Source organism: Malus sylvestris, chromosome 16, assembly GCF_916048215.2.
Source record: "Malus sylvestris chromosome 16, drMalSylv7.2, whole genome shotgun sequence".
Lineage (NCBI taxonomy): Eukaryota > Viridiplantae > Streptophyta > Magnoliopsida > Rosales > Rosaceae > Malus > Malus sylvestris.
Genome location: NC_062275.1, coordinates 4,110,352 through 4,135,184, shown reverse-complemented (window position 1 = coordinate 4,135,184; position 24,833 = coordinate 4,110,352). Strand labels below are relative to the sequence as shown.

The 24,833-nt window shown below is 38.9% G+C and overlaps 6 protein-coding genes and 1 long non-coding RNA gene across 12 annotated transcripts; 5 read left to right on the top strand and 2 right to left on the bottom strand.

Moving 5' to 3' along the window:
• Positions 1-25: 25 nt before the first annotated feature.
• Positions 26-2,346, bottom strand: LOC126608965 (NAC transcription factor 29-like). Of its 2 annotated transcripts, XM_050276981.1 has the most exons (4): positions 2,251-2,346; positions 841-1,123; positions 445-746; positions 26-363 (listed from the first exon to the last, which is right to left on the bottom strand). In XM_050276981.1, the coding sequence occupies exons 2-4, from the start codon at positions 1,097-1,099 to the stop codon at positions 229-231; spliced, it is 696 nt and encodes a 231-aa protein (XP_050132938.1). In that variant the 5' UTR covers positions 1,100-1,123; positions 2,251-2,346; the 3' UTR covers positions 26-228. The 2 variants fall into 2 exon arrangements, with proteins under 2 accessions (XP_050132938.1, XP_050132937.1); XM_050276980.1 differs by lacking the exon at positions 2,251-2,346 and having other exon boundaries at positions 841-2,226.
• A 389-nt stretch (positions 2,347-2,735) lies between these two features.
• On the top strand, positions 2,736-4,701 carry LOC126608688 (protein KTI12 homolog). Of its 3 annotated transcripts, XM_050276660.1 has the most exons (3): positions 2,736-2,875; positions 3,362-3,715; positions 3,797-4,701. In XM_050276660.1, exons 2-3 carry the CDS (start codon positions 3,450-3,452, stop codon positions 4,356-4,358), a joined length of 828 nt encoding a protein of 275 aa, XP_050132617.1. In that variant the 5' UTR covers positions 2,736-2,875; positions 3,362-3,449; the 3' UTR covers positions 4,359-4,701. The 3 variants fall into 3 exon arrangements, with proteins under 3 accessions (XP_050132617.1, XP_050132614.1, XP_050132616.1); XM_050276657.1 differs by having other exon boundaries at positions 3,362-4,701; XM_050276659.1 differs by having other exon boundaries at positions 3,359-4,701.
• A 2,477-nt stretch (positions 4,702-7,178) lies between these two features.
• LOC126608376 (probable methyltransferase PMT5) lies at positions 7,179-11,762 on the top strand. The gene is made up of 10 exons (XM_050276250.1): positions 7,179-7,348; positions 7,506-7,673; positions 7,763-8,675; positions 8,870-9,005; positions 9,246-9,486; positions 9,590-9,812; positions 9,983-10,148; positions 10,233-10,534; positions 10,759-10,891; positions 10,995-11,762. The coding sequence occupies exons 3-10, from the start codon at positions 8,164-8,166 to the stop codon at positions 11,142-11,144; spliced, it is 1,863 nt and encodes a 620-aa protein (XP_050132207.1). The 5' UTR covers positions 7,179-7,348; positions 7,506-7,673; positions 7,763-8,163; the 3' UTR covers positions 11,145-11,762.
• Positions 11,763-12,374: 612 nt separating this feature from the next.
• On the bottom strand, positions 12,375-13,773 carry LOC126606416 (uncharacterized). Of its 2 annotated transcripts, none has more exons than XR_007617203.1 (2): positions 13,564-13,773; positions 12,375-12,704 (listed from the first exon to the last, which is right to left on the bottom strand). It is a non-coding gene; the product is annotated as an uncharacterized LOC126606416 (long non-coding RNA). The 2 variants fall into 2 exon arrangements; XR_007617204.1 differs by having other exon boundaries at positions 13,580-13,773.
• A 5-nt stretch (positions 13,774-13,778) lies between these two features.
• LOC126606415 (F-box/LRR-repeat protein At3g26922-like) lies at positions 13,779-15,670 on the top strand. 2 transcript variants are annotated; one of them, XM_050273799.1, is made up of 4 exons: positions 13,779-14,744; positions 14,823-14,916; positions 14,959-15,152; positions 15,228-15,670. In XM_050273799.1, the coding sequence occupies exons 1-4, from the start codon at positions 13,779-13,781 to the stop codon at positions 15,405-15,407; spliced, it is 1,434 nt and encodes a 477-aa protein (XP_050129756.1). In that variant the 3' UTR covers positions 15,408-15,670. The 2 variants fall into 2 exon arrangements, with proteins under 2 accessions (XP_050129756.1, XP_050129755.1); XM_050273798.1 differs by having other exon boundaries at positions 14,823-15,152.
• A 1,903-nt stretch (positions 15,671-17,573) lies between these two features.
• Positions 17,574-18,782, top strand: LOC126607796 (F-box protein At2g26160-like). The gene has a single exon (XM_050275518.1). The coding sequence runs from the start codon at positions 17,574-17,576 to the stop codon at positions 18,780-18,782; it is 1,209 nt and encodes a 402-aa protein (XP_050131475.1).
• Positions 18,783-21,243: 2,461 nt separating this feature from the next.
• On the top strand, positions 21,244-24,067 carry LOC126606399 (14-3-3-like protein GF14 iota). Its single transcript, XM_050273777.1, has 7 exons — positions 21,244-21,436; positions 22,132-22,438; positions 22,694-22,781; positions 22,900-23,009; positions 23,091-23,239; positions 23,646-23,704; positions 23,787-24,067. Exons 1-7 carry the CDS (start codon positions 21,361-21,363, stop codon positions 23,787-23,789), a joined length of 792 nt encoding a protein of 263 aa, XP_050129734.1. The 5' UTR covers positions 21,244-21,360; the 3' UTR covers positions 23,790-24,067.
• The last annotated feature ends 766 nt before the right edge of the window (positions 24,068-24,833 follow it).

The window sequence follows — 24,833 nt, the reverse complement described above, 5'->3', positions numbered from 1 at the left end:
CACCAAAAAACTTCTCGATAGCTAATTCGCCAAAAAACAAATCCCATATCAATTGAATTACTCTCCTACCATTTCCTAGGTAAAAATCGCTTGTGCCAAATCAAATACTAGGCCAAAAATATTGGATACTTAATGTTCTGCTATATCTATATAACACTAGAAGAAAAACATCAAAACGAAGGAGCTGCATTTGCTATTTCAATGAAGCACTAGACTGCTTCTGCCCCATCACTTTGGTACTCCATCTTCAACGGTGCCGGCAGACGATTTTTGCAGTAGTTCGAGCAATCCCTGTCCGTAATCGATTGCTGGTTGATTCGAAACCTCCTTGTTTATAATTCGGCATACCACGTACCTCTCAATCTGAAACAAAGAGAACAAAAACTTCATAACCTAAAACAAAAGCATGTTACAAGAACTTTTGTACATAGTTTACAGCCGTACCTTAGTCTTAATGCTTTCATTCAGCACATGAGCAGGTACTACACGAGGATTGAGCCTGTATTCGTTCATGACAAAGGGGGTTTTGGTCCCGTTCGGCGCCTGCCCCTTGTAGAACTTCATGACGGTTTCAAACCCTACGATTACATCGCTGTCCTTGAACAAAACCTCCTCTTCGTCGTCGATCACCTTCCAGTAACCACCATCTGTAGCCGTCTTAATTATCTTGCCTTCACGAGCGTCGAAGGGTTCTCTATTGGCGAAGTAATAGGCAGCATTGAAATCGGCAGTATGTCTGAAGTCACCTGCGAGTCACAGAACGATAAAGCAATCAAATTTGAACCTAAACATGGACCGAACTCACTAGCTGCATAAAACACCAATCAAATTGAAACTCACCATTCGGCAGCTGATTCGGATCACACTCGTACACATCAACCTCTTTTATAAGATCGTAGGTAGGCATCGCGCGGTCCATAATCTTGTTAAACAGATAGTACACAAGAATCTCATCTCCGGTGGGATCAAATCGATACCCTAACGGTAACCTGATCTCCGCATCTTTCTTGCCCTCTTGGACGGTCGAACACTTCAACAGATCAAACCCCTCGTTTTCATCAGCAGATTGGGAAGCTGAGGATGCCATGGAGGAAGACATGGACAATGATGCAGTTGATGTTTTCTGTCACAGTTTGAGATTTGAGCTCTCGACTTGTGGGATAAACCTTTGTTTTTGTGAACCTATACGCGCGCGCGCGCATATATATATATATATATGGGGAAAAATTGGGGAAAAATTTGGGATAAGTGATTCGTATCTGTAAGAACAGTAAAAGCTCTGAGTTCACATGTATTAGGGTTACACGTGCTAGAATTCAATACGTATTCTTATTTAGGGAAGATAAAGTAATCAAAACAGGAATACGTATTGAATTCTAGCACGTGCAACCCTAATACACATAGAACTTAGAGCTTTTACTGTTCTTACAGATACGAATCACCTATCCCAAATTTTTCTGGATCTTATTACCTTATTTGTAGATTTTGGTTTGAATTAAAAGTTAGCTAAGACAAAAAAGGTCACAAGACTCGATTCATAATGCAAAGCCACAAACATAATAATCAAAACCATATCGAATAGGAGAAATTTTTGAGTGCGGACGGGCATGAAAATCTCGGGTGTGGATCATACAAAATACTCAAGCTCTAGTGATTTGGTCCCCTCCATCCTCTCTAGTCTCTAGTCTCACATTTTATGTCCTATATAGAATAGAAGAATCTTTCATGAAAACGACTAAGGCGAGACGAAGGTGAGGTCGGGTGAGACATATTCTAACTCAATACGTGTATTTTGATCCTACCCTCCCTCCGGTCCCACTCCCCTCATGTGTGGTAGTGGTGCCCTAAAGGAAATGGGATTGGTGTGGTAGTGGTGCCCTATAAGGAAATGGGATTCACTCTAGATCTTGTGTCTGGAGTTTCGAGAAATCTTAAATGTTCAAGAGATAAAAAGATTCGGGTTGTTCAAGTTTTTGGGTTTTTGTGAAGTGGATTAGTGAGATGGACTAAAGAGTCCGTAAAATTGAAATTGAGTAATCCGGATCTCTCATTGTGCGAAGTCCGGACATAGACGGACACAGAGATTTTGAATGAATCTCAATCTCCCTATAAGGCCATTGCGACACAAGAATCTCTCCTTCACACTGCATAGGTAATTTTTCTAAACCAAATGGGAGAATTGTGAGGCCGGACGAGACCATGAAAACACTGAAAGATAATTCCAAAAGCAAACAGAGACGAAAAACTTACCGGGATTTCGACAAGTCGGAGCCGAAAACCAGAGACGGAGAGAGGAGGAGAAATGCGATTGCGATTGGCGTGGGTAGGGTTTTATAGTGGTAGAAGTTTGAAAGAAGACGACGGCATTTATTTGCATTTATAATTTCACGAGATACGTATGAACTGTTACGATGACTTATCCCATCGGCCCACGCGAATCTTGGTGTCCAAGTAACGGGGACTCGCAGTGAATAAAAAAATAAAAAGAAAATTAATAAAAATAGTTTGAAAATTTTGAGTTTTAACAATAAAGACAAAATAAAAGTAAAGTGAATAATATCAAAATTAACTTTTTAGTGTAACAATATGATTTTTCTTTAAAATAAATAATACGGAAGCTTTTCGTTAAAATTCTTAAAAATAAACCGCCGCCAAATCCGCCGGGTCGGGTATGAGTTGGCGAAATTGGGGCACAATCCGAATAATTGTTTAAAATGTTTACTATCCCCCAGCGACGTCGTTTTGCCATTTTCCCCCGAAACCCTTCTTCCTCTTCTTGGCTGTAGCAGAGCGGCTTTACTCTTTGTGTTCTGTATGAGTTTCGATTCCTCCTTCCAGTTCCAGCTGAAATCGTCTTCCTCTTCTCGTCGAACAGGTACTTCTCAAGCTCTGTACTTCTCGTTTTCTTCGTTAATTAATCGCTTAATCTCGTTTTAATCATGTTAATTTTATCGATTCTTTAGCTTTTGGTGTTTTTTCTCGTTGTTACTCGTATCGATTTCTGCATAGAGTTCTTGTATGTTCGCTGTATCATCAATTAATTAAGGTTCTCGGTCTGCATAGTGGGAGGCTCTGTTTGAATACCTGTTGAGAATTTGAAAATTTTCGTAGTTTTGGTTTTGAATTCATGTCATTTTCTGAATTGGTGTTCGTTACCAGCTCCGAGAGTGCCGAATGAATCGTAATTTCAATACAACGGAAATATTGTAACGAAAATTTCCTCACATCTGAATTGAATCTGATATCTTTTCAGATATGGTTTGTATCTTTGTTTGTTGGAATGGGATTATAGAACGATGGTAATTGTAATTGATGAAGTATTTCTTTCGTACTAATCGTTAACACTGTGTATGTGAAGTAGCTTCTATTGGAATTTGAAGAGTTTCTTCTGGATTTCGAGAAGTTGGGATTTATTTTGTGTCATTAGACGAAAGTATACTCTTCTGCAAATGGCATTGGTTGTGATTTGTGGACAACCATGCAGTGGGAAGTCGAAGGCTGCGCTCTGCCTGGCCGTGGCTCTCAAGGAATCAGGATTGAACCAAATAGTTAGGGTTATTGACGAGACTTCCTTTCATCTTGACCGTAATGAAAGCTATGCCAATATGCCTGCAGAGAAGAATTTAAGAGGAGTGCTAAGATCTGAAGTCGATCGATCAGTGTCAAAAGACAGTGTCATAATTGTGGATTCTTTGAATAGCATCAAGGGTTACAGGTATGAATTGTGGTGTTTGGCTCGTGCAGCAGGAATCAGATACTGTGTTTTATTTTGCGATGCTGACGAAACCCATTGCAGAAAATGGAATGAAGAGCGCAGGGAGAAGGGAGAAGCTGCTTATAGTGATAAGATATTTGAAGATTTGGTGAGAAGGTTTGAGACACCGGAGAGAAGAAATCGGTGGGATTCCCCGATGTTTGAGTTGTGGCCACATAAAGAGGGAATAGAAAAAACTTCTGCTGCCATTCTAGATGCTGTTTCGTATTTGACAAAGAAGGCAGACGCAAAGTCACGGGATGTTAAAACTTTGCAGCCAACTATTGCAACACAGAACACACGTTTTTCCGAGGCAAATTCTCTGTATGAATTGGACAGAGCAACGCAGGAGGTGATCAGTGCTATAGTGGAAGCACAATCGCAAGCACTTGGAGGGCCTCTAAATGGAGTTTCTGTTGCTCAGGGGTTGCCACCTATCAATATTTCAAGATCAGTTGGGCTTCCAGAGCTTCGTAGGTTGAGGCGAACTTTCATAAAATTGACAGGGCAAACGAGTTTAAGTGGGCGACCTCCACCTTCTGATGCAGACAGTGCAAAGAGGATGTTTGTTGATTACTTGAACAGGGAACTGGAAACTGCTTGAAGGAGGAAAGCAAGGATGATGTTAAAGTTTTCGGGAGGTTTCCTTAGTTATCTTTGTACCACCAGTCTAGTTTGCGCCAGCTTCCTGCTAGCAAACATCGACGAATCATTCCTGCTTCAACCGACGGGAACTGGTACTGTGTTTGCCTAGACTTATACCAATGTCACTTATTCACCACACTGAACTACAAATCCAACAATGTACTATTCGGAAGCTGTTCTTTTTTGTACTTGCAATGTCATTCTTAGTATTGTCACGTTGTGTTTCGTAGTTAATAACTTGATGGAAACGGCATGGCTTCGAAATCTGCAGACGGATTCTTAGCCTGCCTCGAATTCGAGCAGATCGATTTTGCTTTTAACTTATAAGTAGTTACTGGTAAGATGTTTCAAGAATATTAAGGGATTGAAATTGTCTGAAATTCTGCATTATTATACAGACAGATAATAAGCCTAAGAGCCACATGTTTAGAGGTTATGGAATTAAAAGCTGCCAATTTCTCTTTTGAGCAAGAATCTTCTCTCTAATAAGGATTGGTTTAAAAAATATTTTCATCAAAAACGTTTTTAATAATTTTAAAAGCATTATCATATAAGTCTTATTATTGAGGACATTTGATTACTTTTACGATTTTTTTATATCTTGAATTCATGTCTTTCGGGAAGCGAATGTTTTTGCTCATATCATTACTAGCGTGGATATTCCATTCATGATTCTTATATTTGAGATAGATTATTACCCATTATTACTAGAAATACTTTTCTCTTCGATTATACTGAAAGCAGAAGTTTTTATTTTATTAAGTAAATGATGGTAACCATTAAAGTTCATTACCAGCTATCACCTTCCCATTTCATCATTTTATTTTAGGAAAACTAATGAAATGAAAATTTTGAGTTTTAACGAAAATGACAAAAATATGTTGTTAATTAAAGTTCCCTTTTATTTTACTTTTATAAAAAAACCAGTTCATAACTTTTTACCTTCAATCTAATTAAGGGTTGGTTTGGACCATAATTGGTTTTGCAATTTTTTTTTTTTTTTTGGGGGGAAACGACATGTTGAAATTTTGTGAAGGGGTTTGGTTGGTTCCCAAAGGGTGCGTTTGGTACGTGGGATGGGACGGAACAGAGTGGGACGGAACCGTTCCGTCCCACGTTTGGTGCCTTAAAATTGTGTGGAACGCGCGTCACACGGAACGAAAAAGGGTCAGATTTTGGTTCCCCCTCCCCCCCCTGGAACAGGTTTTTCCATCCCGTGGGACACAAATTTTTTTTTTTTTGGACAACAATACCCCTTTTATTTTTCATTAATTACATTGTCTACCTCCCTTCTCTCCCGTAACCTCCCTCTGTTCTACCACAAACCCAGTAACCCAATCCCTTCTTTCCCGTAACCTCCCTCTTCATCCACCACAAACCCAGTAACCCAATCCCAGCAAACCCATCCGACGACGACGACGTCACCACCGTCACCAGCAAACCCCTCTTCTTCTCCGGCGTCGTCACCACCGTCACCAGCAAACCCTCTTCTTCTCCGGCGCCGTCACCATGGAGCCGTCACCAGCAACCCCTCTTCTTCTCCGGCGCCGTCACCATAGCCAGGCCGACGACGACGACGACGCTGCACGGAGGATGATGACGACGCTGCAGGGAAGACGATGACGACGCTGCAGGCCGACGACGACGACGACGACGACGCTGCACGGAGGATGATGACGACGCTGCAGGGAAGACGATGACGACGCTGCAGGGAAGACGATGACGACGCTGCAGAAATTGATTGAAATGAATTTTGGGATTTTTCTGTGTTTGATTTTGGGATTTTTCTGTTTTTTTTTCTTCTTGTAATTGTTTGCTGGTGACGAGATCTGAAATTGATTGGAGGGTTTGCTGGTGACGAGATCTGAAACTGGATTGGTTGTCGAGAAAACGAAGGAAAACGAAAACTGGGGTCTGATTGTTTGAGTTCATACTTGCACTCAGCAATTGTACAAACAAGGCTAAGTTAGTCATTTAACACGAAATCCAAACCGTTCCGTCCTACGCGTACCAAACATAACACGAACCTCCGTTTCGTTCCGTCCCGTCCCGTCCCGTCCCGTTCCGTCTGCGTACCAAACGCACCCAAAAGGAACCCGAGCCCCTTTGGATCCAATAAAATTGAGTATGCTGAGCAGGTGATCCGGATCGTTGAAATTTGATTCAATGACTACAAATAGGGAGCGTCTAAAAGTTATAATAATTGTAACCGTTTGATCAAATTTCTACGACCCGGATCATCTGCTCAGCAGGCTCAGTATATATAGATGCAGAGGGGATCCAGTTCCTTCCCAAAACGCAACCGTTTCCATGTTTGCACTGCACCAAACAGATGTGACGTGTACATTTCTTTATTCTTCCGGAAATGAAAAGGAAAAGTGAAAAGAAAAAGAAAAAAGAAGTCCGGAAACATTTTGACAGCGACGTGCTTGAAATAAATAGTATACAAACTGGAATTATTGGAGAGGATTATCTTCTGATGGACAGTAATTAACCAAATGGATTATGATTAGTACTAAAAACAGTGATTAAAACTAATTAATCATCAATAGAAAAACTAATGAATCCGGTTGCCAATGACGGCTAAATCACAGCCGTCGATTCTATTCTATTTATATCTCGACGCTTAGTTGTAGTGTTTGCATACGTCATGGCGAAAACATAATACAACCAAAAACTAAAAAATTAATTATAAATAATTTAACAAAAAGTGCAAGAAGCGGTAAATAACAATGATTCCCAATTAATTAATTTAATGATTTTTTTTTTCTGTCTAAATCAACGAGCCTCTGGATCTGGTGATCGACATCACGAACACAAACAAAAATAAAAAACAAAAAAAGCTCAAAAATAACTAGAATTCCTATAAATTTGGACTCACATTAAAAGCTAGACTCTTTCTCTGTTTTGAGGCTTTGAATCTCCACTCTCCAACGAACCCAAAAACCGGTAAGCATTCCCCCAAAACCCTAGTAATTATCAGTTTTCGGAAGTGGGTTTCTGTTTTTGTTATTAAATTCGATGTCTTTTTTTGGATTTTATTGCTTTTTTGTTCATGTGTTGGATGATTGGTTTGATTTTGCTTTTGATTGGATCGGATTGAAAGGTTTTGGATTTCCATTTCGGGATCTGGGATTTGGGCAGTGATTTGTAAAAATGGAAAGTCATGGCATTTATTATTGAGCTAATGCTCTGTTTGGTTGCTGGGAAAAGGGTGGAAAATTGAGAAGTGAATTTGGAATCTTGTCAGTGGATTCTGTTGTGATATTTACTGGTAGTTTTCTCAGCACCCAAATGGAGATTTTTGATTTGGGACTTTATTGTTAGGAATCTAATTTTGTGGATCTTTGGATTTTGTTGCAGGTTGGTCTTTTGCTCAACACTTGTCATTGTCCGTTTCTTTCCGAATTTGGCTTTAAATTCGCTGTGGGAAGTTTTAGAATTTTACCGATTCGTAATTGAGTACTGAATTGTGTTGGGTTGTGATCTTAACTTTGTGTCCAAGTAAGGATTACTAAGGATTTACAGACTGATTTATGAGTCTCTTGGCGCGATCAGAAAGCGAAGATTTGTGTATGTTGTTGTGGAAGAAGTGGAATTTATTGTTTCAATGCTTGTAGGAATTGTCCGGATTCACGGCAATATATTTAGAAGCTTGTATGTTATGATAGGTTATGATTTTCGCTGTTCTTGGAGATTTAAGTGCTTGGTGATCTAGTGGGGGCTATTTTGGAATTCTTAAGTCAGGTTTTCACTACTTGGACATGAGAAGCTCCTGGTTCAGTAAACTCTCCCTCATTTTTGGCCCTAGACCGCTGCTCAGTTGGTTACTCTTGTGTGTTGTTAGTGTACTCGCACTAATTGCAGTGCTGGGATCATCTTCTTCTCATACATTTGACTCTTTAACTACCACTTCAGTACCCGACATATATACAAACTATAGGAGGCTAAAGGAGCAAGCGGCGGTTGATTATCTGGAGCTGAGGTCTCTTTCATTGGGGGCTAGTCGACAAAGAGAGCTTGGTCTTTGTAGCAAAGAAAGAGAAAATCACGTGCCTTGTTACAATGTTTCAGCAAACCTTTTAGCTGGGTTTAAAGATGGGGAGGAGTTTGATCGGCATTGTGAAGTATCAAGAAACAGAGAACGGTGTCTAGTTCGCCCTCCTAAGGATTATAAGATCCCCCTGAGGTGGCCAGCTGGTAGGGATGTGATATGGAGTGGAAATGTGAAGATAACCAAAGACCAATTTCTTTCTTCTGGAAGCATGACCAAAAGGTTCTTCCCAGTTAAAGTTATATATTTGACCGCTTTTAAATAAGTGATGACTCAACGCCAGTGATTTAAAACATTTACGTTTTTCAACTGTGTACAAATTGAATTAGTTTCTATGTTGTTTTCTGTTTTTCGCTGTGAGTGAATATTTATTTCTGTACATAATTATTCTTTTACTTCTTGATAAAAATATTCAGGTTGATGCTACTAGAAGAAAATCAAATTGCCTTTCACTCTGACGATGGTCTGATTTTTGATGGTGTCAAGGATTATTCTCTTCAAATTGCAAAGATGATAGGTTTAAAAAGTGACTCTGACTTTCTTCAAGCCGGTGTAAGTATTCTTTGGGAATTAAAGTCGTAATTATCAGTTTTTACTCTCTTCGGCAGTGTGACTGTTAGATTTCAAATAGGCCAGAATTTGTTAACACGTATCTCTGCTGTTGTCTCATAGCGCAAAAATTAAGCTTATGTTGGAAGCAAAAAAAACCATGCTACTTTTGCTTCTTGTTGGTGACAATGTAAAGTCCGACTGTTGCGTGATTTATTTTAATATATCTACTTTAAACTACAGGTGCAAACTGTACTGGATATTGGTTGTGGTTTTGGTAGTTTCGGAGCTCATTTAGTATCACTGAATGTAATGGCTATTTGTATTGCGGCCTATGAGGCAACTGGCAGTCAAGTTCAGTTGACCCTTGAGAGAGGTCTTCCAGCAATGATTGGAAACTTCATTACAAGACAGCTTCCTTACCCAGCATTGTCATTTGAAATGGTTCATTGTGCTCAGTGCGGTATTGTTTGGGACAAAAAAGGTAATTGGGATTTCCATTGAGCATATTTCTTTCTTCGGAATTGTCCTTTGCTTTTTTCCAAATATAATTCCTCTCATGGAACCTTAATTAATTCATGAATCAGATTCGATGTTGCTTTTAGAAGTTGACCGGGTACTCAAGCCCGGAGGCTACTTTGTTGTAACCTCATTGACAAGCCAACCATATGGAAGTTCATTGAGCATGAAGAATAGCATGTTCACAACAATGGAGGAATTGACCCCGAAAGTCTGTTGGACTCTAAAAGCTCAGCAATATGAAACTTTTATCTGGCAGAAAACTGTGGATTCTGATTGCTATGCATCTCGGTGAGGGTCTCTTGTGAATAATTATCTAGTTTGACATGTGATAATCAGTACTGTTTAAGGCTTTAGTATTGACTTGCGCCATTGAGCTAGAGTATTTCAAGAGCTCCGTTTATTTCTTTTCCACTGCAAAAGAACCTTACTGATGCTTTGCTATTTATTCTTTATTGTAGTAAGCAGGGTGCTCTACCAGTTTGTAATGAAGGGCATGACGTTCGATCATATTATAAGCCTCTCGTATCATGTATAAGTGGGACCACCAGCAAACGCTGGGCTCCAATTCGAAATAGGTCCTCTAGTCCCCATCGATTGAGCTCGGCTGAGCTTGAAGTTCATGGAAAGTTTTGTTGCATCATCATTCAGTTCTACACTTCACTTCATGGTGTTCTGCCAGCATATTGATTCTCTTTTACCCTTGCAGGAGTTCAGCCTGAAGATTTCTTTGAAGACTTACGGGTTTGGAGATCAGCTCTGAAAAACTATTGGTCTTTGCTTACACCCTTGATTTTCTCTGACCACCCAAAGAGACCAGGCGATGAAGACCCATTACCTCCATTCAACATGCTACGCAATGTGATGGACATGAGTGCTCATTATGGGGGTTTAAATGCTGCTTTTCTGGAGGAAAGAAAATCAGTGTGGGTGATGAATGTCGTGCCTGTCAATGCTCCCTACACACTTCCTCTCATTCTAGATCAAGGTTTTGCTGGTGTTTTGCATGACTGGTAAGTCGGTTTCAATCTCTTCACCTAAGTTGATATTAGAAGATCTTTTCTGCATAATTCAAATGCACTGTTTTTACGGGGGAAAAATAAAGTTAAGAATGGTTAACTCTTAAGTATGGCTGACAAACTTTGAATGTAAAAAAAATAGGACTCATTTATGCTCTTTATATCCTATTTTCTTGAGTAGAGTCAGTAGTTGTGATCCATTTGAGCTTTTGGTACAGGTGTGAACCATTCCCGACATATCCTCGAACATATGATTTGCTGCATGCAGATGGGCTGCTCTCACATCTCTCTTCAGAGAGGTGCGGCATGATGGACTTATTCTTGGAGATGGACCGGATTCTGCGACCTGAGGTATTTTGATTTCCCTCTTTTGCTTATATTGCTGACCTTTAATATTTCCACGTTATGTGTGAAATTGATCATTTGGGGACATGAATTTATGACTGTTTGGCAGGGATGGGTTGTTCTCTGTGATAAAAAGGGAGCTATAGAGATGGCGCGCATGTTTGCTACACAAATACGTTGGGAAGCAAGGGTGATTGACCTTGAGAATGGGAGTGATCAACGGCTACTTGTTTGCCAAAAACCGTTCGTAAAAAAATGATTATTTTACTTTAGGAGCCATCATCATTGCGGACGTGTACAATTGTTTTTCCTCCTTCAGCTCCGGTAATTTCTCTCATCTCTCGAGAATCAAGTTTCGATTATTCAACGGAGTCCAGTCGCCTGATTTAGTTGCAATAAGTTATCAGCCCTAGGACGTAGGAGGTTTAAAACGGTAGGCAGGGTACTTTTTTTGGCTGTGACCTCGACTTGCAAGGAGCGAGGAGCGATGTGGAGTTTGGGTAAATCTTGAATTAACTGTCATTTTTGTGTTCATTTTCATTAGCAGATTGTGATCTGGGAAGAAAATGTGACTCGTGATCAGAATCCGAAGAACCTCGAAGGCGATCATGAGTCATTACTGGAGTGAGCGTACGTGGAAGCTGTAGATTAGAATGTTTCACACACAAGTAGCTGCAACTCGTATATTTTTTGTCAAGGCGTCTGTAGCAATTCATTCGTCCATGTTTTTTTTCTTCGTGCAAAATTTTTTTTTTGGTCTGAACATTATTTGTTTATTCATTTTAATATTTGTAAGAACAAATCCTTGCTGTGTCCAAAATTAAGAGTCTGGACACATACATTTTCGTGTGATCGTAATGGATGCTGAGTTGGAAAATACAGGAAGCAAAGGAACTCTTAAACTAACCAAGTTTTGTTTTTATGTGGTGGAACAAACGGTAACTCGTAAATAAATAACCATTTATATTACTACACATATTAATTATGATTAAAAAATAAAATTAAATACATGCGGATCGGTTCGGTTAACCGCATTCTATGAATTTTGAGAACCAATTGTCAAACTGATTAAGTGTCAGTGCGATTCGATTTAATCATCAAAAATTAAAAAAACAAAATAAAAAACCAAACTAAACCAAACCATCGGTGCGGTTCGGGCGGTTCAATCGGGTTTTTTTTTTTTGTTTAATGCCCAGCCCTAGCTAAGTGTGTAAGCCGTTGCGAAATTACACCCCAACCTAGTATTTGAAATTTTTTAACTGAGGGAGAGAAATGTTAAGAAGACTCTTAGGGTAAAACTCTCTATGAATTCTCTATTACTTTATATTGTAACATTAGTTTTCATACTAATATTATAAAATATTTTACCAAAAACACGAGGTGACCTAGAGTCTCGCTTTTATCGTTTCTATAGTGTTAGTCCGCTGACGCTGGTTTACTTTTCGGCCAATTTTCCTGGAGTGACGTGGGACGTGGGCACCGTGAGAAATAAAGAGAGTGAATTTAGGTGCATTGACACGATGGTCTGGAAATAAAATAAAGCGTTGAGATACTTGCAAGAAATAGGGATTGCATTAAAAACTAGAAAGGAGCGGCGGAGGAGGAAGCTGAAAATCTGGTACGGCCTCGTCTTTTCCTGGCAGTGAAGCGGTGACACCGGCTACGGAGGAGAAGGAGCGGCGGAGGGAGGAAGCTTCAATTCATCCCAAATCTGGTACGGTCTCGTCTTTTTCTGCAGTTCTCTACTTTTTTTTCTTGCACTTCAAGGCGCCAACCCCATTTCGTTTTCCTTGTTTAATCGCTCTTGGGTTTTAGGGAACTGTAAAGAAATAAGAAATGTTAAATGCCAAACATAAAAATTGACTTCTGCATTTGGATTTTGGGTTTCTCTGCATCTATCTTGACAGTGATTTTGTTTTCTTTGTTTAATGTTCTTTATTTTTTGGGAACGGTAAAGAAATAAGAAATGTTAAATGCCAAACATACAAATTGACTTATGCATTTGGATTTTGGGTTTCTCTGCATCTATCCTGACAATGATTTTGGGTTGCTCTGCATCTTTCCTGACAGTGACACCAGCTACGGAGGAGGAGGAGCGGCGGAGGGAGGAAGCTTTATTTCATCTGAAATCTGGTACGATCTCGTCTTTTTCTTGCAATTTTGTATTTTTTATGTCTTATCGAGTCTTTCATTTCGAGGCACCAAGCAATTTTGTGTTCTTTGTTTAATTGTTCTTGAATTTTTGGGAACTGTAAAGAAATAAGAATTAAATCCAAACACACAAATGCTGACTTCTTTAGACCCTTTGATTTGATTTTAATTTGGGAACTGTGAAAGTGAAACTTTCTGTGGGTACGTGTATGTTTGCAAGATTGTATTTCACTGTATCCAATTTTTTTTTTTTAATTTTATTTATGAACAGGATCCGAAACTTTCTGTGTATTATGTATGTGTGTACGTATATGTGTACGTACATCTGGTGTTCAATCTCCACCCCGAGATGCGCACACAGCCGGTTTTCAATCTCCTTCTCCCTCAACTTTTCTCTCTGTATGGATGATTAGGATCATGTTTAGGGAAGTAGGACGGGACGTAGGACGAGAATAGAGAAATACTTGTATGAATTTGACAACAAAATGTTATAGATGAACAAAATATTGGGTTGCTTAGCAGTTTACCAGACTTCTTCCTAACCTAGTGGATAAGTGTCGAGCATTATTCCTCCCGGTTGGTGTCCCTTGGGATGGTGAATGTGGAACCTCTGTGGCATGCACAATTATTGCTTCTTTTATCCTTTCTGACAGTATTGAATGTATTGTTACTTGACAGTCTGATGACACACAGCAAATTGATGTAATTTTTTACCTGACATTTGCTACAGCCCTCGGGATCTATGGCTCGCAACAGGGGCGATTGCATCAGTAGGCTCCAGGATGAAATCATCTCTGTCCATATACTCACAAAGTTGACAATAAACCAGGCAGCAGCCACCAGCATTCTCTCAAGGAAATGGCGGAACCTTTGGACCCTGATGCCGTCTGTGGAGATTAATGATCAAGGGGAACAAGAAGAGCAAGGGGAGCCAGGGGAGGAAGAGAACCGAGAGAATGCCTTCTATGCCAGGATGCAGGGTCTTCTCAGCCATCCGGCGGCAGCGGCAACACCACTACAAGGGTTTAGCTTGGTTTGTGAGGAGTGGACGAGAGCTGAAGAAATGACCAGGTTGATCCGGATAGCACTACACCATCGTCGTGCCAAGAAGTTAAAGGTTGATGTTGCTCCAGCTTGGGAGGGAGGCAACCTAATTTTGCCGGATATTGTATACACCTCACCTGACCTTTTGGCACTCAATATAAGTAAGGTGATAGTTCAGATGCCAGCTGGTGCCGTCTTCATCTCTCTCAAGTCTTTGACAGTGGATATAACCCACCAATCAGATCCATCCCTGCAGAATTTCTACCATAGGTGTCCGGTACTTGAGGAGCTGGCTTTTGAAGGGAGGATAGACGAATTTCCAGATGTTGAGCAGCATTTCAGGGTGAGCTCAGAGAGTTTGAAACTCTTTTCGTTGAGGCTCCATTCAGATTTCAACTATGAAAAGTACTACGACGTGGACCTGGATATATACAAATTTAGTATTAGGGCACCTAAATTGAAGCATCTGGTATTAGACGAAAACATTTTGGCGTCTTACGCAATTGAGGCCTCAGAAAATCTAGTTGGAGCAGACATAAGTACAGGCTGGGATGATGACCTCAGCTATCCGGGAGCTACTGATTTATTCCTGGCAAGGGTGTTTAAGCTAATGGAGGGGCTGAAACATGTTCAGACGCTCGAGCTGAACGAGCGTACGATGGCGGTGAGTGAGACTATCCTGTCACGTTTTCTCTCCTGTCATGTGATGAATGTTTGGACTGATGTTCTTTTTTCTCCACAGGCACTGGGGATGGCCTTTAATAGGCTGTGCCTCATTGACGATGAAGGTGACCAAGATAGTGATGATGAAGAGGAGCACCTGATTGACGATGAAGGTGACCAAGATGGTGATGATGAAGCTCTGATTGACGATGAAGGTGACCAAGATGGTGATGAAGAAGAGGAGCACCTGAGGGCTGAAAAGGATGTGTGGTCGCTTGTTGAGAAGAAGATGGGTACCTTTCCTTTGCTAACAAATCTGAAACTGCGGATTGGTAACAACCTTGGGTGGGCTGTCTTTCCGTATCTCCTGAAGAGTTGCACTGCACTGAAAAGTTTAGTGCTGGAAATGGTGAGCTTGAATTAAATAGATATAAGTTCTTTATTAACGGTAATCTTATCTCTGTTCTGTTGTACCAATTTTCAGGTGGTGATGGATGGCGTTGAAGAAGGCTTTGCATGGAATCCTCCATCGGCTAAACCAGCATGCTTGGAAGAAAGCATCGAGCGGGTTCAGCTACGAGGATTTGAAGAACAAGGAGAAAGGGTCCTTCAGTATTTTCAAGAAATCAATGGAAGAAATCCATTCGAGCTTATAGTCCTCTGAGGGATGCCGTCTCGACTTTTTCGGGATTAATGGAAAGAACACCTAAAACCAAACAATTAAACAAATACAAAGAACAATAACCCTTCATAGCTTCTGTATTCGGAGAATGACCGCCGGATTGCGCGTTGCGGCGAGGAGAGATGTTTCCGCCTTTGTAGACTGGTTGGGGTTTTGTAGTTCAGTTTGTTGTACTAGGGTTTGCTTATAATTCAAGTGCGCGTTGGTCAAAGTCTGCCGAACGTTCTTGGTAGTCTTTTCATAAATCTTGCCTACCACCATTACTTTTCAAGACTCCTAATCACATCACATCACCATCTCATTCTTCCAAACCATCCGTCAAGTCTTTTAAGTGGATTTCAAATTATCATCTCCACCGTCCAGAAAACCCACAACCTCTTTTTCAAAATGAACTCAATACTTCTAAGCTCATAAAACATTTCCAAATTTATCAAGGTAGAGTTAGAAATTTTTTCACCGAGTAGGTTAGCTTGAAGATTAAACTTTTTATAAACAAAGAAATTTGATATTGTATTTTTTAGATCACCTAGCTTAATTAGAAAATTTTGACAAACTGAGCCAAGAATTTTCGTTATAAAACAATATGTATTAAAATTCAAACAAATCTAAACTTGTACATGTAAAAGAAACGATGAGAAAAAGAGATGATTTGTAAATGTAATATATAATTTTATATAATTAAACCGAAAGAATTTAGATTAGTGGCTAAATATATGATAAACTACATTAAAAAATCATTACAAATTACATATAAAATTTTATTTTCCACCAAAAGGTACCTAAGCTATATCCCAGGTAACCCTTAACTTGCCGGTGAAATTATGCAAAGCCACCCAATCCGTTAAAAGACCACGTGAAGTAGAACTCCAATTTAACTCAATACTTCTAAGCTCATAAAATATTTCCATGAGAAGTAATATCTAGAAAAATATTAATATCCATCGCCCTTAATTAAACGAACCAATGATATAATACCGGGAAGAAAACACATATTATCTAATTAATTAACGAAAAGGATTTTGTTTGAGGTTTATCTCATCGTAATCTCTCTCTTTATTCTTGTGGGATTATGAATTCTCTCGTAATTTTTTACAACAACGGATTGGATTTGTAACAAAGTTGTTATTTAAAAGGGCCAACTAATATGCTAAACTCTCAAAAATGCTTTTTTTTAAGTTTAAAAAGGTTTTCTTATTCATTCGTCTCGTACTAGAGATACAAATTAATTAACGAAAGGGAGACTTTAGATGCGGTCCCTAGTTATGAACAATCTTTGACTGAAACCTTGTTGTTTTTCAATTTTTGATCCAAGTCCCTAAAATTAATTGATAATTTATTTCTATGTACGTTACTATATTTTTTAAATTAAAAATTAAAATTTATAGTTGTTTATAGTAATGAGATTTTAAATAAAAAACCATAATTTGTGGGATTAAAAATATTAAAATATAAATTTACTATTGTGTGTGTGTGTGTAAACATGGGTACATTCATAAAAAATAACCAAAAAATTATTGTATCAAAACATGGGTACATTCTTCAAAATGGGTACATTTAGCAAAAATAAAAATGGGTACAAATAAATAAAAAAATATGGGTACAATACAAATAAAACTTTAAAAAATATGGGCACAAAAAGAAATTAATATATGGGTACAAATTAAAATTGAAAGGAAAATTGGTACAAATTAAAAAAGGGTTGCAAATTAAAAATGGGTACAAACTAAAAATAAAAATATATGATAAAAAATTTAGCCATAAATATAAATATACTAATTGTAACATTTTTAATATTAAATGAATATATTTAGAAATAAAAAATATTTTATTATTGAAATAATTAATGATATTATTAATACAAAGGACCTTGATCAAAAATTGAAAAGTAATAAGGTTTTAATCAATAGAGTAGTAAAAATAAGGATGAAAACCTAATTACTCCTTAACGAAAAGCATTCCTTATTCTCATGTGATTATGAAACCTCTTGTAATTCTTTATAATAAAGAATTAGATTTGTAACATAAATTGTTATTTAAAAGGGCCAATTAATCTGCTAAAACCTCAAAATTAATTCATGTTTTTGAAGTTTAAATAGGTTTTCTCGTTAATTCGTATCGTTCTAGAGATACACGAATTGCATTAATTCCATGGACTCTAATAAGAAGCCATGCGTATGGGTTTCCGAATGGGCGAGTCTTCCTCTACCTGCCATCTTTCTGATACTGAACAAGCTCTTTGAGCAGATTGACCATGTTCGTTTCGCCGTCGTTTGCAAGGACTGGCGTTCTCTCTCAAAAGAATATAATCAAGCAACGCAGCGGTGGCGTAACATTCTTCCCATGCTCTTGATCCCCAGCGAATGCCACGGCAAGAGCAGCCTCACCACCCGAAAACTAGTCTACAGCATCTCTCAAGGAAAAATCCTCGACGACCATAAGCTGCGAGTGCCTTTTAGTAAGAGGTGTTGTGGCTCCAGCCACGGTTGGGTGGCCACAATCGAATACCAAACTGACCAAGGTCTCATCATAGCACTCCGCAACTCTTTCCGAAAAGCGTGGTCCATCTATCTCCCTCCCTTGGATGCCAAGGTACCCGAAGGCAACACGGGATATCATGAGTTTTACGTTCCAAAGATTGTCTTATCTTCTGATCCCGCTTTGGACCCCAAAAATTATGTGGCTGCGGCAATCTGCGGTAGCAATTGCATCTTGGCTTTCACCAAGAGAGGCCAAACGCACTGGACTTATATCAAGCGAAAGTCTTTCTTGTTTGATGTTATTTTTCATAAAGGCCACGCTTGCACGGTTGGAAAATTGAGAACTATCGTGTCGTGGGATGTGGCTAGCCTCGATTGTAATCCTTTGTGTCCTCCAAAAGCAAAGATACTTTCGCCTCGAAATCCATCCTACCAGCATCTCAAGGCCTATCTTGTGGAACTGACGAATGAAGATCTATTGTACGTCCGAAGACTTTATAAGGCAACCACAGATGGTGCCACCACTACAGGCTTCAGGGTGTACAAGTGTGTGTTCAACCACCAAGACGGAACGATTGCAGACTACGTTGAGGTAAAAAGCATCGGAGACGAGACTCTATTTGTGGGCGACAATCACTCACTCTCTATTTTGGCCTCCAACATACCTACATGCTTGCCGAACTCCATATACTTCACGGACGATCTAGCACCATCATTTGGCAGGTTTAAAACATCTGATGGAACAAGACCAAGTGATGATATGGGTATCTTTAACTTGGAGGACGGAACCATCACACAGCATTACTCTCTAGATTCAAGATTGCGAGGGTACATACCACCCGCGATTTGGGTAGTGCCGCCCTTTGATGGACTCTGCTAGTTTCTAAGTCTCGAGAGATTTTTTAGTATGCTCAGAATACAGGTGGTACACTAATTTTCATACCTCAATCCTTTGTAAAGCCAAAAGTTAATTACTCATCTTTCTTTTGCCCCTTAGTACATCATTACCCTATCAATGTGTTCAACAAAGGATAGTAAACGTTTCGATTTCATCTTGTCTCTCGAATCTAGACTACGCTCGGATGTTTTAGTATTCAAGTTATTATTATAATTATATTTTTATAAAAGCAAACATTAGAGGGGAAGGATTCGATGTTGAGATTTCAGGTATAAAGATACACGCTCTTTCTTATTTGATTGGGCTACAAACTCTTTGCAGAATTTAAAATTTTAATACGAAGAATTAAATTTTTTTTTTCTCGTCAGTTGTTAATTAAGATTTTCATGAGTATCTACACACTCCTTGCAAAATTTTACATTTGAAATGCCTGAATTTCGATTCATATGAATAACGAGTTTAATACCTAATTACGCCAAACACATTATTTGGCATAGCCAAAACTTAGCTCCTCTCGCTATCATTGTATGAAAAATAAAAAGAGCACCATATGCCAACATTACAACTCTCTTGCTTATATGACATCCCTTTCGATGACATAAAATCCGATTGGGATCTTGTATGTTGGTAAAGAAGGTGTTTAATGGTATAGGGGAAATTCCCGAAAACCCTAGAAAATGGGTTCCAGTAAAGTAGAGGTTAAAGGTTGAGCTGGTTCCTTTTTTTTTTTTTTTTTTTTTTTGGTTCAAGGAATATTTTATTAACATCATTACATACACAAGGCCTCACAAACAGGGACAAGGATTGTCTGGCCTCCTAGTTGTGGTGCCCTTCCATGCCCTCCTATTTTGTGCGGTCACGGTTAAGCCACGTCAATATTTTATATTAATTTTTTAATGAGATAATAAGACAAAAAATAATAAAAATATAAAATATTGACGTGGCTTAACCGTGACCGCACAAAATAGGAGGGCATAGAAGGGCACCACAACTAGGAGGGCAGACAATCCAAGTCCCACAAACAGAGCCATAAACAAGCGAAAAAAAAAGGGCCAACCAGACAAACCAACAAGAGCCCGGCCAAACAGCTAACGCCTAACGACAAAAAAACACAAAACAGAGAAATCCGTTGTAGCCGCCTCCATCGGAACAATACATCTCGATCTGCACAAATCCACATCCATCACCGAGCATTGCCTTACCAAACTCATCATCCGAACCCGAACAGTTTCTCCGAGCACAGCCACAAAGTAGAGATAACCAACTGAAAGTAATCAGTCGGCTATCAAGGTAAAGAAGTCCATGGATGAGCAACAATGCCAGAAATAACCGACAACAAAGAGAAGATGATGATGTTGGAAACACCCGATTCGGTTGAAGAAATGTAACTCTACACACCATCTCAACAGAAAGTATGGCTAAAAAATGAATCTCATAAGAAGGAGATCGAAGCCCATATGAACAAGAGGAAAGGATGTCAGAAATATAAGAAGAGGATGACAGATTGAGATGTAGAGGGGTGACTCCAACCAAAGCTAGAGTCGGTGACACCGATTTTGAACAGATTAGAAACTGTTGCAAAAACTCTCACAGTAAGAGAAGGTCCCTCACGGAAGGAGAGAAGGGCCTAGAACCTAGTTACCATTTAATCCATGGACTCTGATGGCTTCTAGGCTTCTAGCAAATATTGGAGGAGAGGGAATTTGGTGTTGAGCTTTCGACTGTAAAGATACACGCTCTTTTTTAATTGATTGGGTTACAGACCCTTTTTTAAATTTAACGTGTAAGTATGAACAATTAATATGTTTTCATTACTCTCTTCAGTTGTCAATTAAGATGTTCATGAGTATCCACAATGTCTTTGCAAAATTTAACATTTGAAATGCCTAAAGTTCAATTTTTATGAATAACAAATTCAATACTTAATTTTGACTAACACAGTATGTGGCTTAGCTGAAAACTAGCTCTCTACCCATCATTGTATGAAGAAAAAAAAAAAAAAAAAAGAGCACCATGTGCCAATGAAAAAAATTTTGGTCTGCCCAGAACACGATTCAATACACCAAGTATCATACAGAAGTGGTTGAAATCTTAGTTTTTTAATATCCAACCACTTAGACTATGACATTTAGTGTACATGACTACGTTCTGTCACATTGTAAAATCTCCGTATGCCAACATTACAACTCTCTCGCTTATGTGACATCCCTTGTGTAAAATCCCGAAAAAGCCCCTCCGAGGGAAGGGCAAATATTCAAAGGCCTCCCTTGTCAGTTCTCGCGCACACGCACAAAAATAACAAAAACTGCGCGCTTCCTACTCCCAGTGTCGTCCTCTCTTTCAAACATTCGAAACGGACGGTCGAGATCTGGTCAGGGGCACCCCGCAAGTTGCTCGATGTTTAACAGCAAAGGTCCCTCTCCTTATTTAAACCCGCCATTTCCAATTTCCTCGCATCTCTCCACCCTCCTATTGTTCCAGTCAGTTTTACCATTCATCATCGTCTTCCTCTTCGCTTTGATCAATCATCATCTCGCATTTCTCTCTCTGAAACGAAACGATGGCGTCGCCCAAGAAGGAGAGAGAGACCCAGGTTTACTTGGCCAAGCTCGCCGAGCAGGCCGAGCGATACGAAGGTCACTCACTCACACGTCACTCTAATTTTCTCCATCTTTTAATCCGTCGCTCTTCTTATGTGTGTATATATATGTATATGCATATGTGTGTACGTATGTGTATATGATTTTATGTTAAAGCAGGCATTGATCGGATTGTGAGTGTTTCGGCATTGTATCGGATCTTACAGGATTTTGCATGAAATAACGAATGCCTTTGTTTTTGTTCGATTTTTGTTGCATTGGAGGAATTCAAAGTTCTTAAAATTCGATCGTTACATTTATATGTCAAAGCTGGCATTGATTAGATTGTGCACGTTTCAGCATTTGTATCGAATTTAAAGATTTTTTATTAAATTCCGAATGATTCTTATTATTCGTTAGCATTGATCAATTTTTTTTTTAAAATAGTATGGAATGTATTGTTTAGATTATTAATATTGAACAATGGAAATGAATCGAACATGTGTTTTTGGTGTTCGGAATTGAATGTGTTTCTAGTTTGAATTGGTTTCAAATGAATGAAGGATATATACCCGGTTAAGGCTAATTGGTCGTTGTTTCGGTTTAGAATTTGATCGTCCTTTTTTTCGGAATATAGGGAGAATCAAATGTATACACTTTTATGCATAATGTTGAAATGAGTGGAAATGAGTTGCTAGCTGTATGTCAAGATGAGTTTCTCTTTGATTTGTTATGTTTACTCGATGATGCAGAAATGGTTGAGTGTATGAAGAAAGTTGCGAAACTTGACCTTGAGCTGACTGTAGAGGAGAGGAATCTTCTTTCTGTGGGATACAAAAATGTCATAGGTGCTCGAAGGGCCTCTTGGCGCATCATGTCTTCCATTGAGCAAAAGGAAGAGTCTAAGGGAAATGAGCACAATGTCAAACTGATCAAGGGTTACCGGGTGAAGGTGGAGGAGGAACTCTCCAAGATTTGCGATGACATTCTGTCAATCATAGACAAGCACCTGATCCCCTCTTCCTCCTCTGGAGAGGCCACTGTTTTCTACTACAAGATGTGAGTCACATTTTCCCCTAATCGTTTACTCCAATGAATGCATGGAATATATTGCACAAGGGAAAAATTGCAAATAGATATCGGTTCAGGAAATTTTCTCCATTTCCTTGTTGGCCCTGCCTAAATGATAGGTTAAAGAGTACAAAGTCCTTTGGTTCTATTATCCTATTTTTCTCCATCTTGTACTGACATTCATCATACTGTATTTGGAATTTCTAATTTTTTTCGTGACCAACAATGGCGTGCATGTTTCAGGAAAGGTGACTATTATCGGTACCTTGCTGAGTTCAAGACCGATCAGGACAGAAAAGAGGCAGCTGAGCAGTCACTCAAGGGATACGAGGCATGTTTAATTTTACCAATTTTAACACAAATGGATGTTAATCAGTGCTTATGTATGTTTCATTCTTTTACACTTCCTATCATTTGATGTGCTCTCCTATTCCCACGTCCTTTCTCAGGCTGCATCAGCCACTGCAAACAAAGATCTCCCTTCAACCCACCCAATCCGTCTTGGTCTAGCCCTCAACTTCTCTGTCTTCTACTATGAGATTATGAATTCTCCCGAGAGGTATCAGTTTACGTCTGTTATCTTTTGATTGTTTTCGTTGAAGTAAAGTCTGAGATGGTTGTTGTTGTCGTAAACTTGTAGGGCTTGCCATTTGGCTAAACAGGCATTTGATGAGGCAATTGCAGAGTTGGACACCTTGAGTGAGGAGTCATACAAGGACAGCACCCTTATCATGCAATTGTTGAGAGACAACCTCACTCTCTGGACCTCTGATTTGCCTGAAGACGGAGGTACAGCATACCTCGATGCCTGATTAACATGCATTTACGTTTAAAACCGCATAAAGAAAAATGGCCAAGTAACAGACATTTACAATATCAATCCTTCCTAATTCCAAACCGTATAAAGTTCCTTTCCTTTTGAAATCACTGTACAATTAGAAAGACTTCGAAAGACTTCTCTTTATCTTCAGCTCCACCCATTCTGAATGTGAAACAACAACGGGCATGCTGTTGGTGAAGGGATACAGGAATCAAAAAACTGTATGGACTTTTAGGGTAGTAAGTGAACGAAAGTGTGCGTAGATACACATACGAAGGTGCCTGTATCTCTGTGCAGGCATCAGCACGGTAGAAGTTTCTGTTCTGAATCACAATTCAGATGGAAAAAACCTAATGTGAAAGTGATTTTCTGCAGGTGATGACAACTTCAAAGGTGAAGAATCCAAGCCTGCCGCCGAACCCGCAACTGCTAAGGTAAGTGCTTGCTACTTTTTCTTTGGGGCTTAATGGGTATGGATTAAATCAATAACTAATTGTTACTTTGGATAAAACACAGTAAATCTTGCAGCATTCACGGGCTTACCTGAAATAGCCCAGAAAACGGCAAGTAAGACCTCTGCAAAAGGCGATCTTTTAGCTTTTCTCACTCAGTTTTCGCGAGGGGATTTGACTGAAGGACGTAGACATATTTTTTTTTTCGATATTAATCCTTCTAGGTTCCAAAGAAAATTAGGATTTGATCAATTATCTGTTCTTATTTTTGTTTCTGGATTGATTGTTTTGTCTACGTGTTAAACTTCGTACGTTAAGAAATGGATTATTTTCTCTTCTTTTTTACTTTTGTAGTCCCCTTGCTTGTCTTGCAAGTTTGATATAAACTAGACTTTTCCCAATATAATATGTATTTTGTTAACGATGGTGAGCATTGTGTCACCACGTTTTGTGGATTGAATAAGTTTGATTTAATTTACCCCATACTTGAATCTTTTAAACTCATTCAATTTTGAATTATTGTGATGGCGATACTCACTACTAATAACAAAAGATAGCAAATCTCTTATTGCCAAAGCTGGCAAAGATAAAATAATCTAAAAGAGTAATGCTAGGTAAACCGAAATTTGTAAACTAAATGATGTGATTGTAGATTATTGGATTATTAATTATCAATTACCATGCTTTTTTCTTATTGGTGACATATCATTTGGTTTCCCTAACACTACTCAATCTAAAAATCTAAAATCCCTCGTAACAAAAGGTGGCCAAAAAATTACGGTTTCTAGAACATTGATAATTTTTCTCTACGAATACTTGTTCTGCAAAGAGGAAATACATCACATTGTGAGCCACAAAAAAGGTTGTTAAGATGGGAGATTTAACCGTGCAACCATTTATATTTATAGGAAAACTAACGAAAAGTTCAAAAAAACTTCTCTTTAAACTAAAAACCATTTTTAAAAGTATGGTGAATAGTGTCAGTTAAAGGTAAAAATGTGATTTTTCGTTAAAAGTGAACAATACCGGAAGTATTTTGTTAAAACTCCTTTTATTTATTTCTCTTACGTGATATGCGAACGAGATAGAGAGAAAAAGACAAATAACTGGT

Bases quoted from the DNA above. Each gene is read 5' to 3' on its own strand.
- LOC126608965 (XM_050276981.1), bottom strand. From the start codon at position 1,099: ATGTCTTCCTCCATGGCATCCTCAGCTTCCCAATCTGCTGATGAAAAC. The intron at 747-840 runs GTGAGTTTCAAT...TGTGACTCGCAG, and splicing joins TCCGAATCAGCTGCCGAATG to GTGACTTCAGACATACTGCC. The intron at 364-444 runs GTACGGCTGTAA...TCTTTGTTTCAG, and splicing joins ATGAAAGCATTAAGACTAAG to ATTGAGAGGTACGTGGTATG.
- LOC126608688 (XM_050276657.1), top strand. From the start codon at position 3,450: ATGGCATTGGTTGTGATTTGTGGACAACCATGCAGTGGGAAGTCGAAG.
- LOC126608376 (XM_050276250.1), top strand. From the start codon at position 8,164: ATGAGAAGCTCCTGGTTCAGTAAACTCTCCCTCATTTTTGGCCCTAGA. The intron at 10,149-10,232 runs AAGTTTTGTTGC...ACCCTTGCAGGA, and splicing joins CTGAGCTTGAAGTTCATGGA to GTTCAGCCTGAAGATTTCTT. The intron at 10,892-10,994 runs GTATTTTGATTT...ACTGTTTGGCAG, and splicing joins ACCGGATTCTGCGACCTGAG to GGATGGGTTGTTCTCTGTGA.
- LOC126606415 (XM_050273798.1), top strand. From the start codon at position 13,779: ATGGCTCGCAACAGGGGCGATTGCATCAGTAGGCTCCAGGATGAAATC. The intron at 14,745-14,822 runs GTGAGTGAGACT...TTTTCTCCACAG, and splicing joins TGAACGAGCGTACGATGGCG to GCACTGGGGATGGCCTTTAA. The intron at 15,153-15,227 runs GTGAGCTTGAAT...ACCAATTTTCAG, and splicing joins AAAGTTTAGTGCTGGAAATG to GTGGTGATGGATGGCGTTGA.
- LOC126607796 (XM_050275518.1), top strand. From the start codon at position 17,574: ATGGACTCTAATAAGAAGCCATGCGTATGGGTTTCCGAATGGGCGAGT.
- LOC126606399 (XM_050273777.1), top strand. From the start codon at position 21,361: ATGGCGTCGCCCAAGAAGGAGAGAGAGACCCAGGTTTACTTGGCCAAG. The intron at 22,439-22,693 runs GTGAGTCACATT...TGCATGTTTCAG, and splicing joins ACTGTTTTCTACTACAAGAT to GAAAGGTGACTATTATCGGT. The intron at 23,010-23,090 runs GTATCAGTTTAC...GTAAACTTGTAG, and splicing joins ATTATGAATTCTCCCGAGAG to GGCTTGCCATTTGGCTAAAC.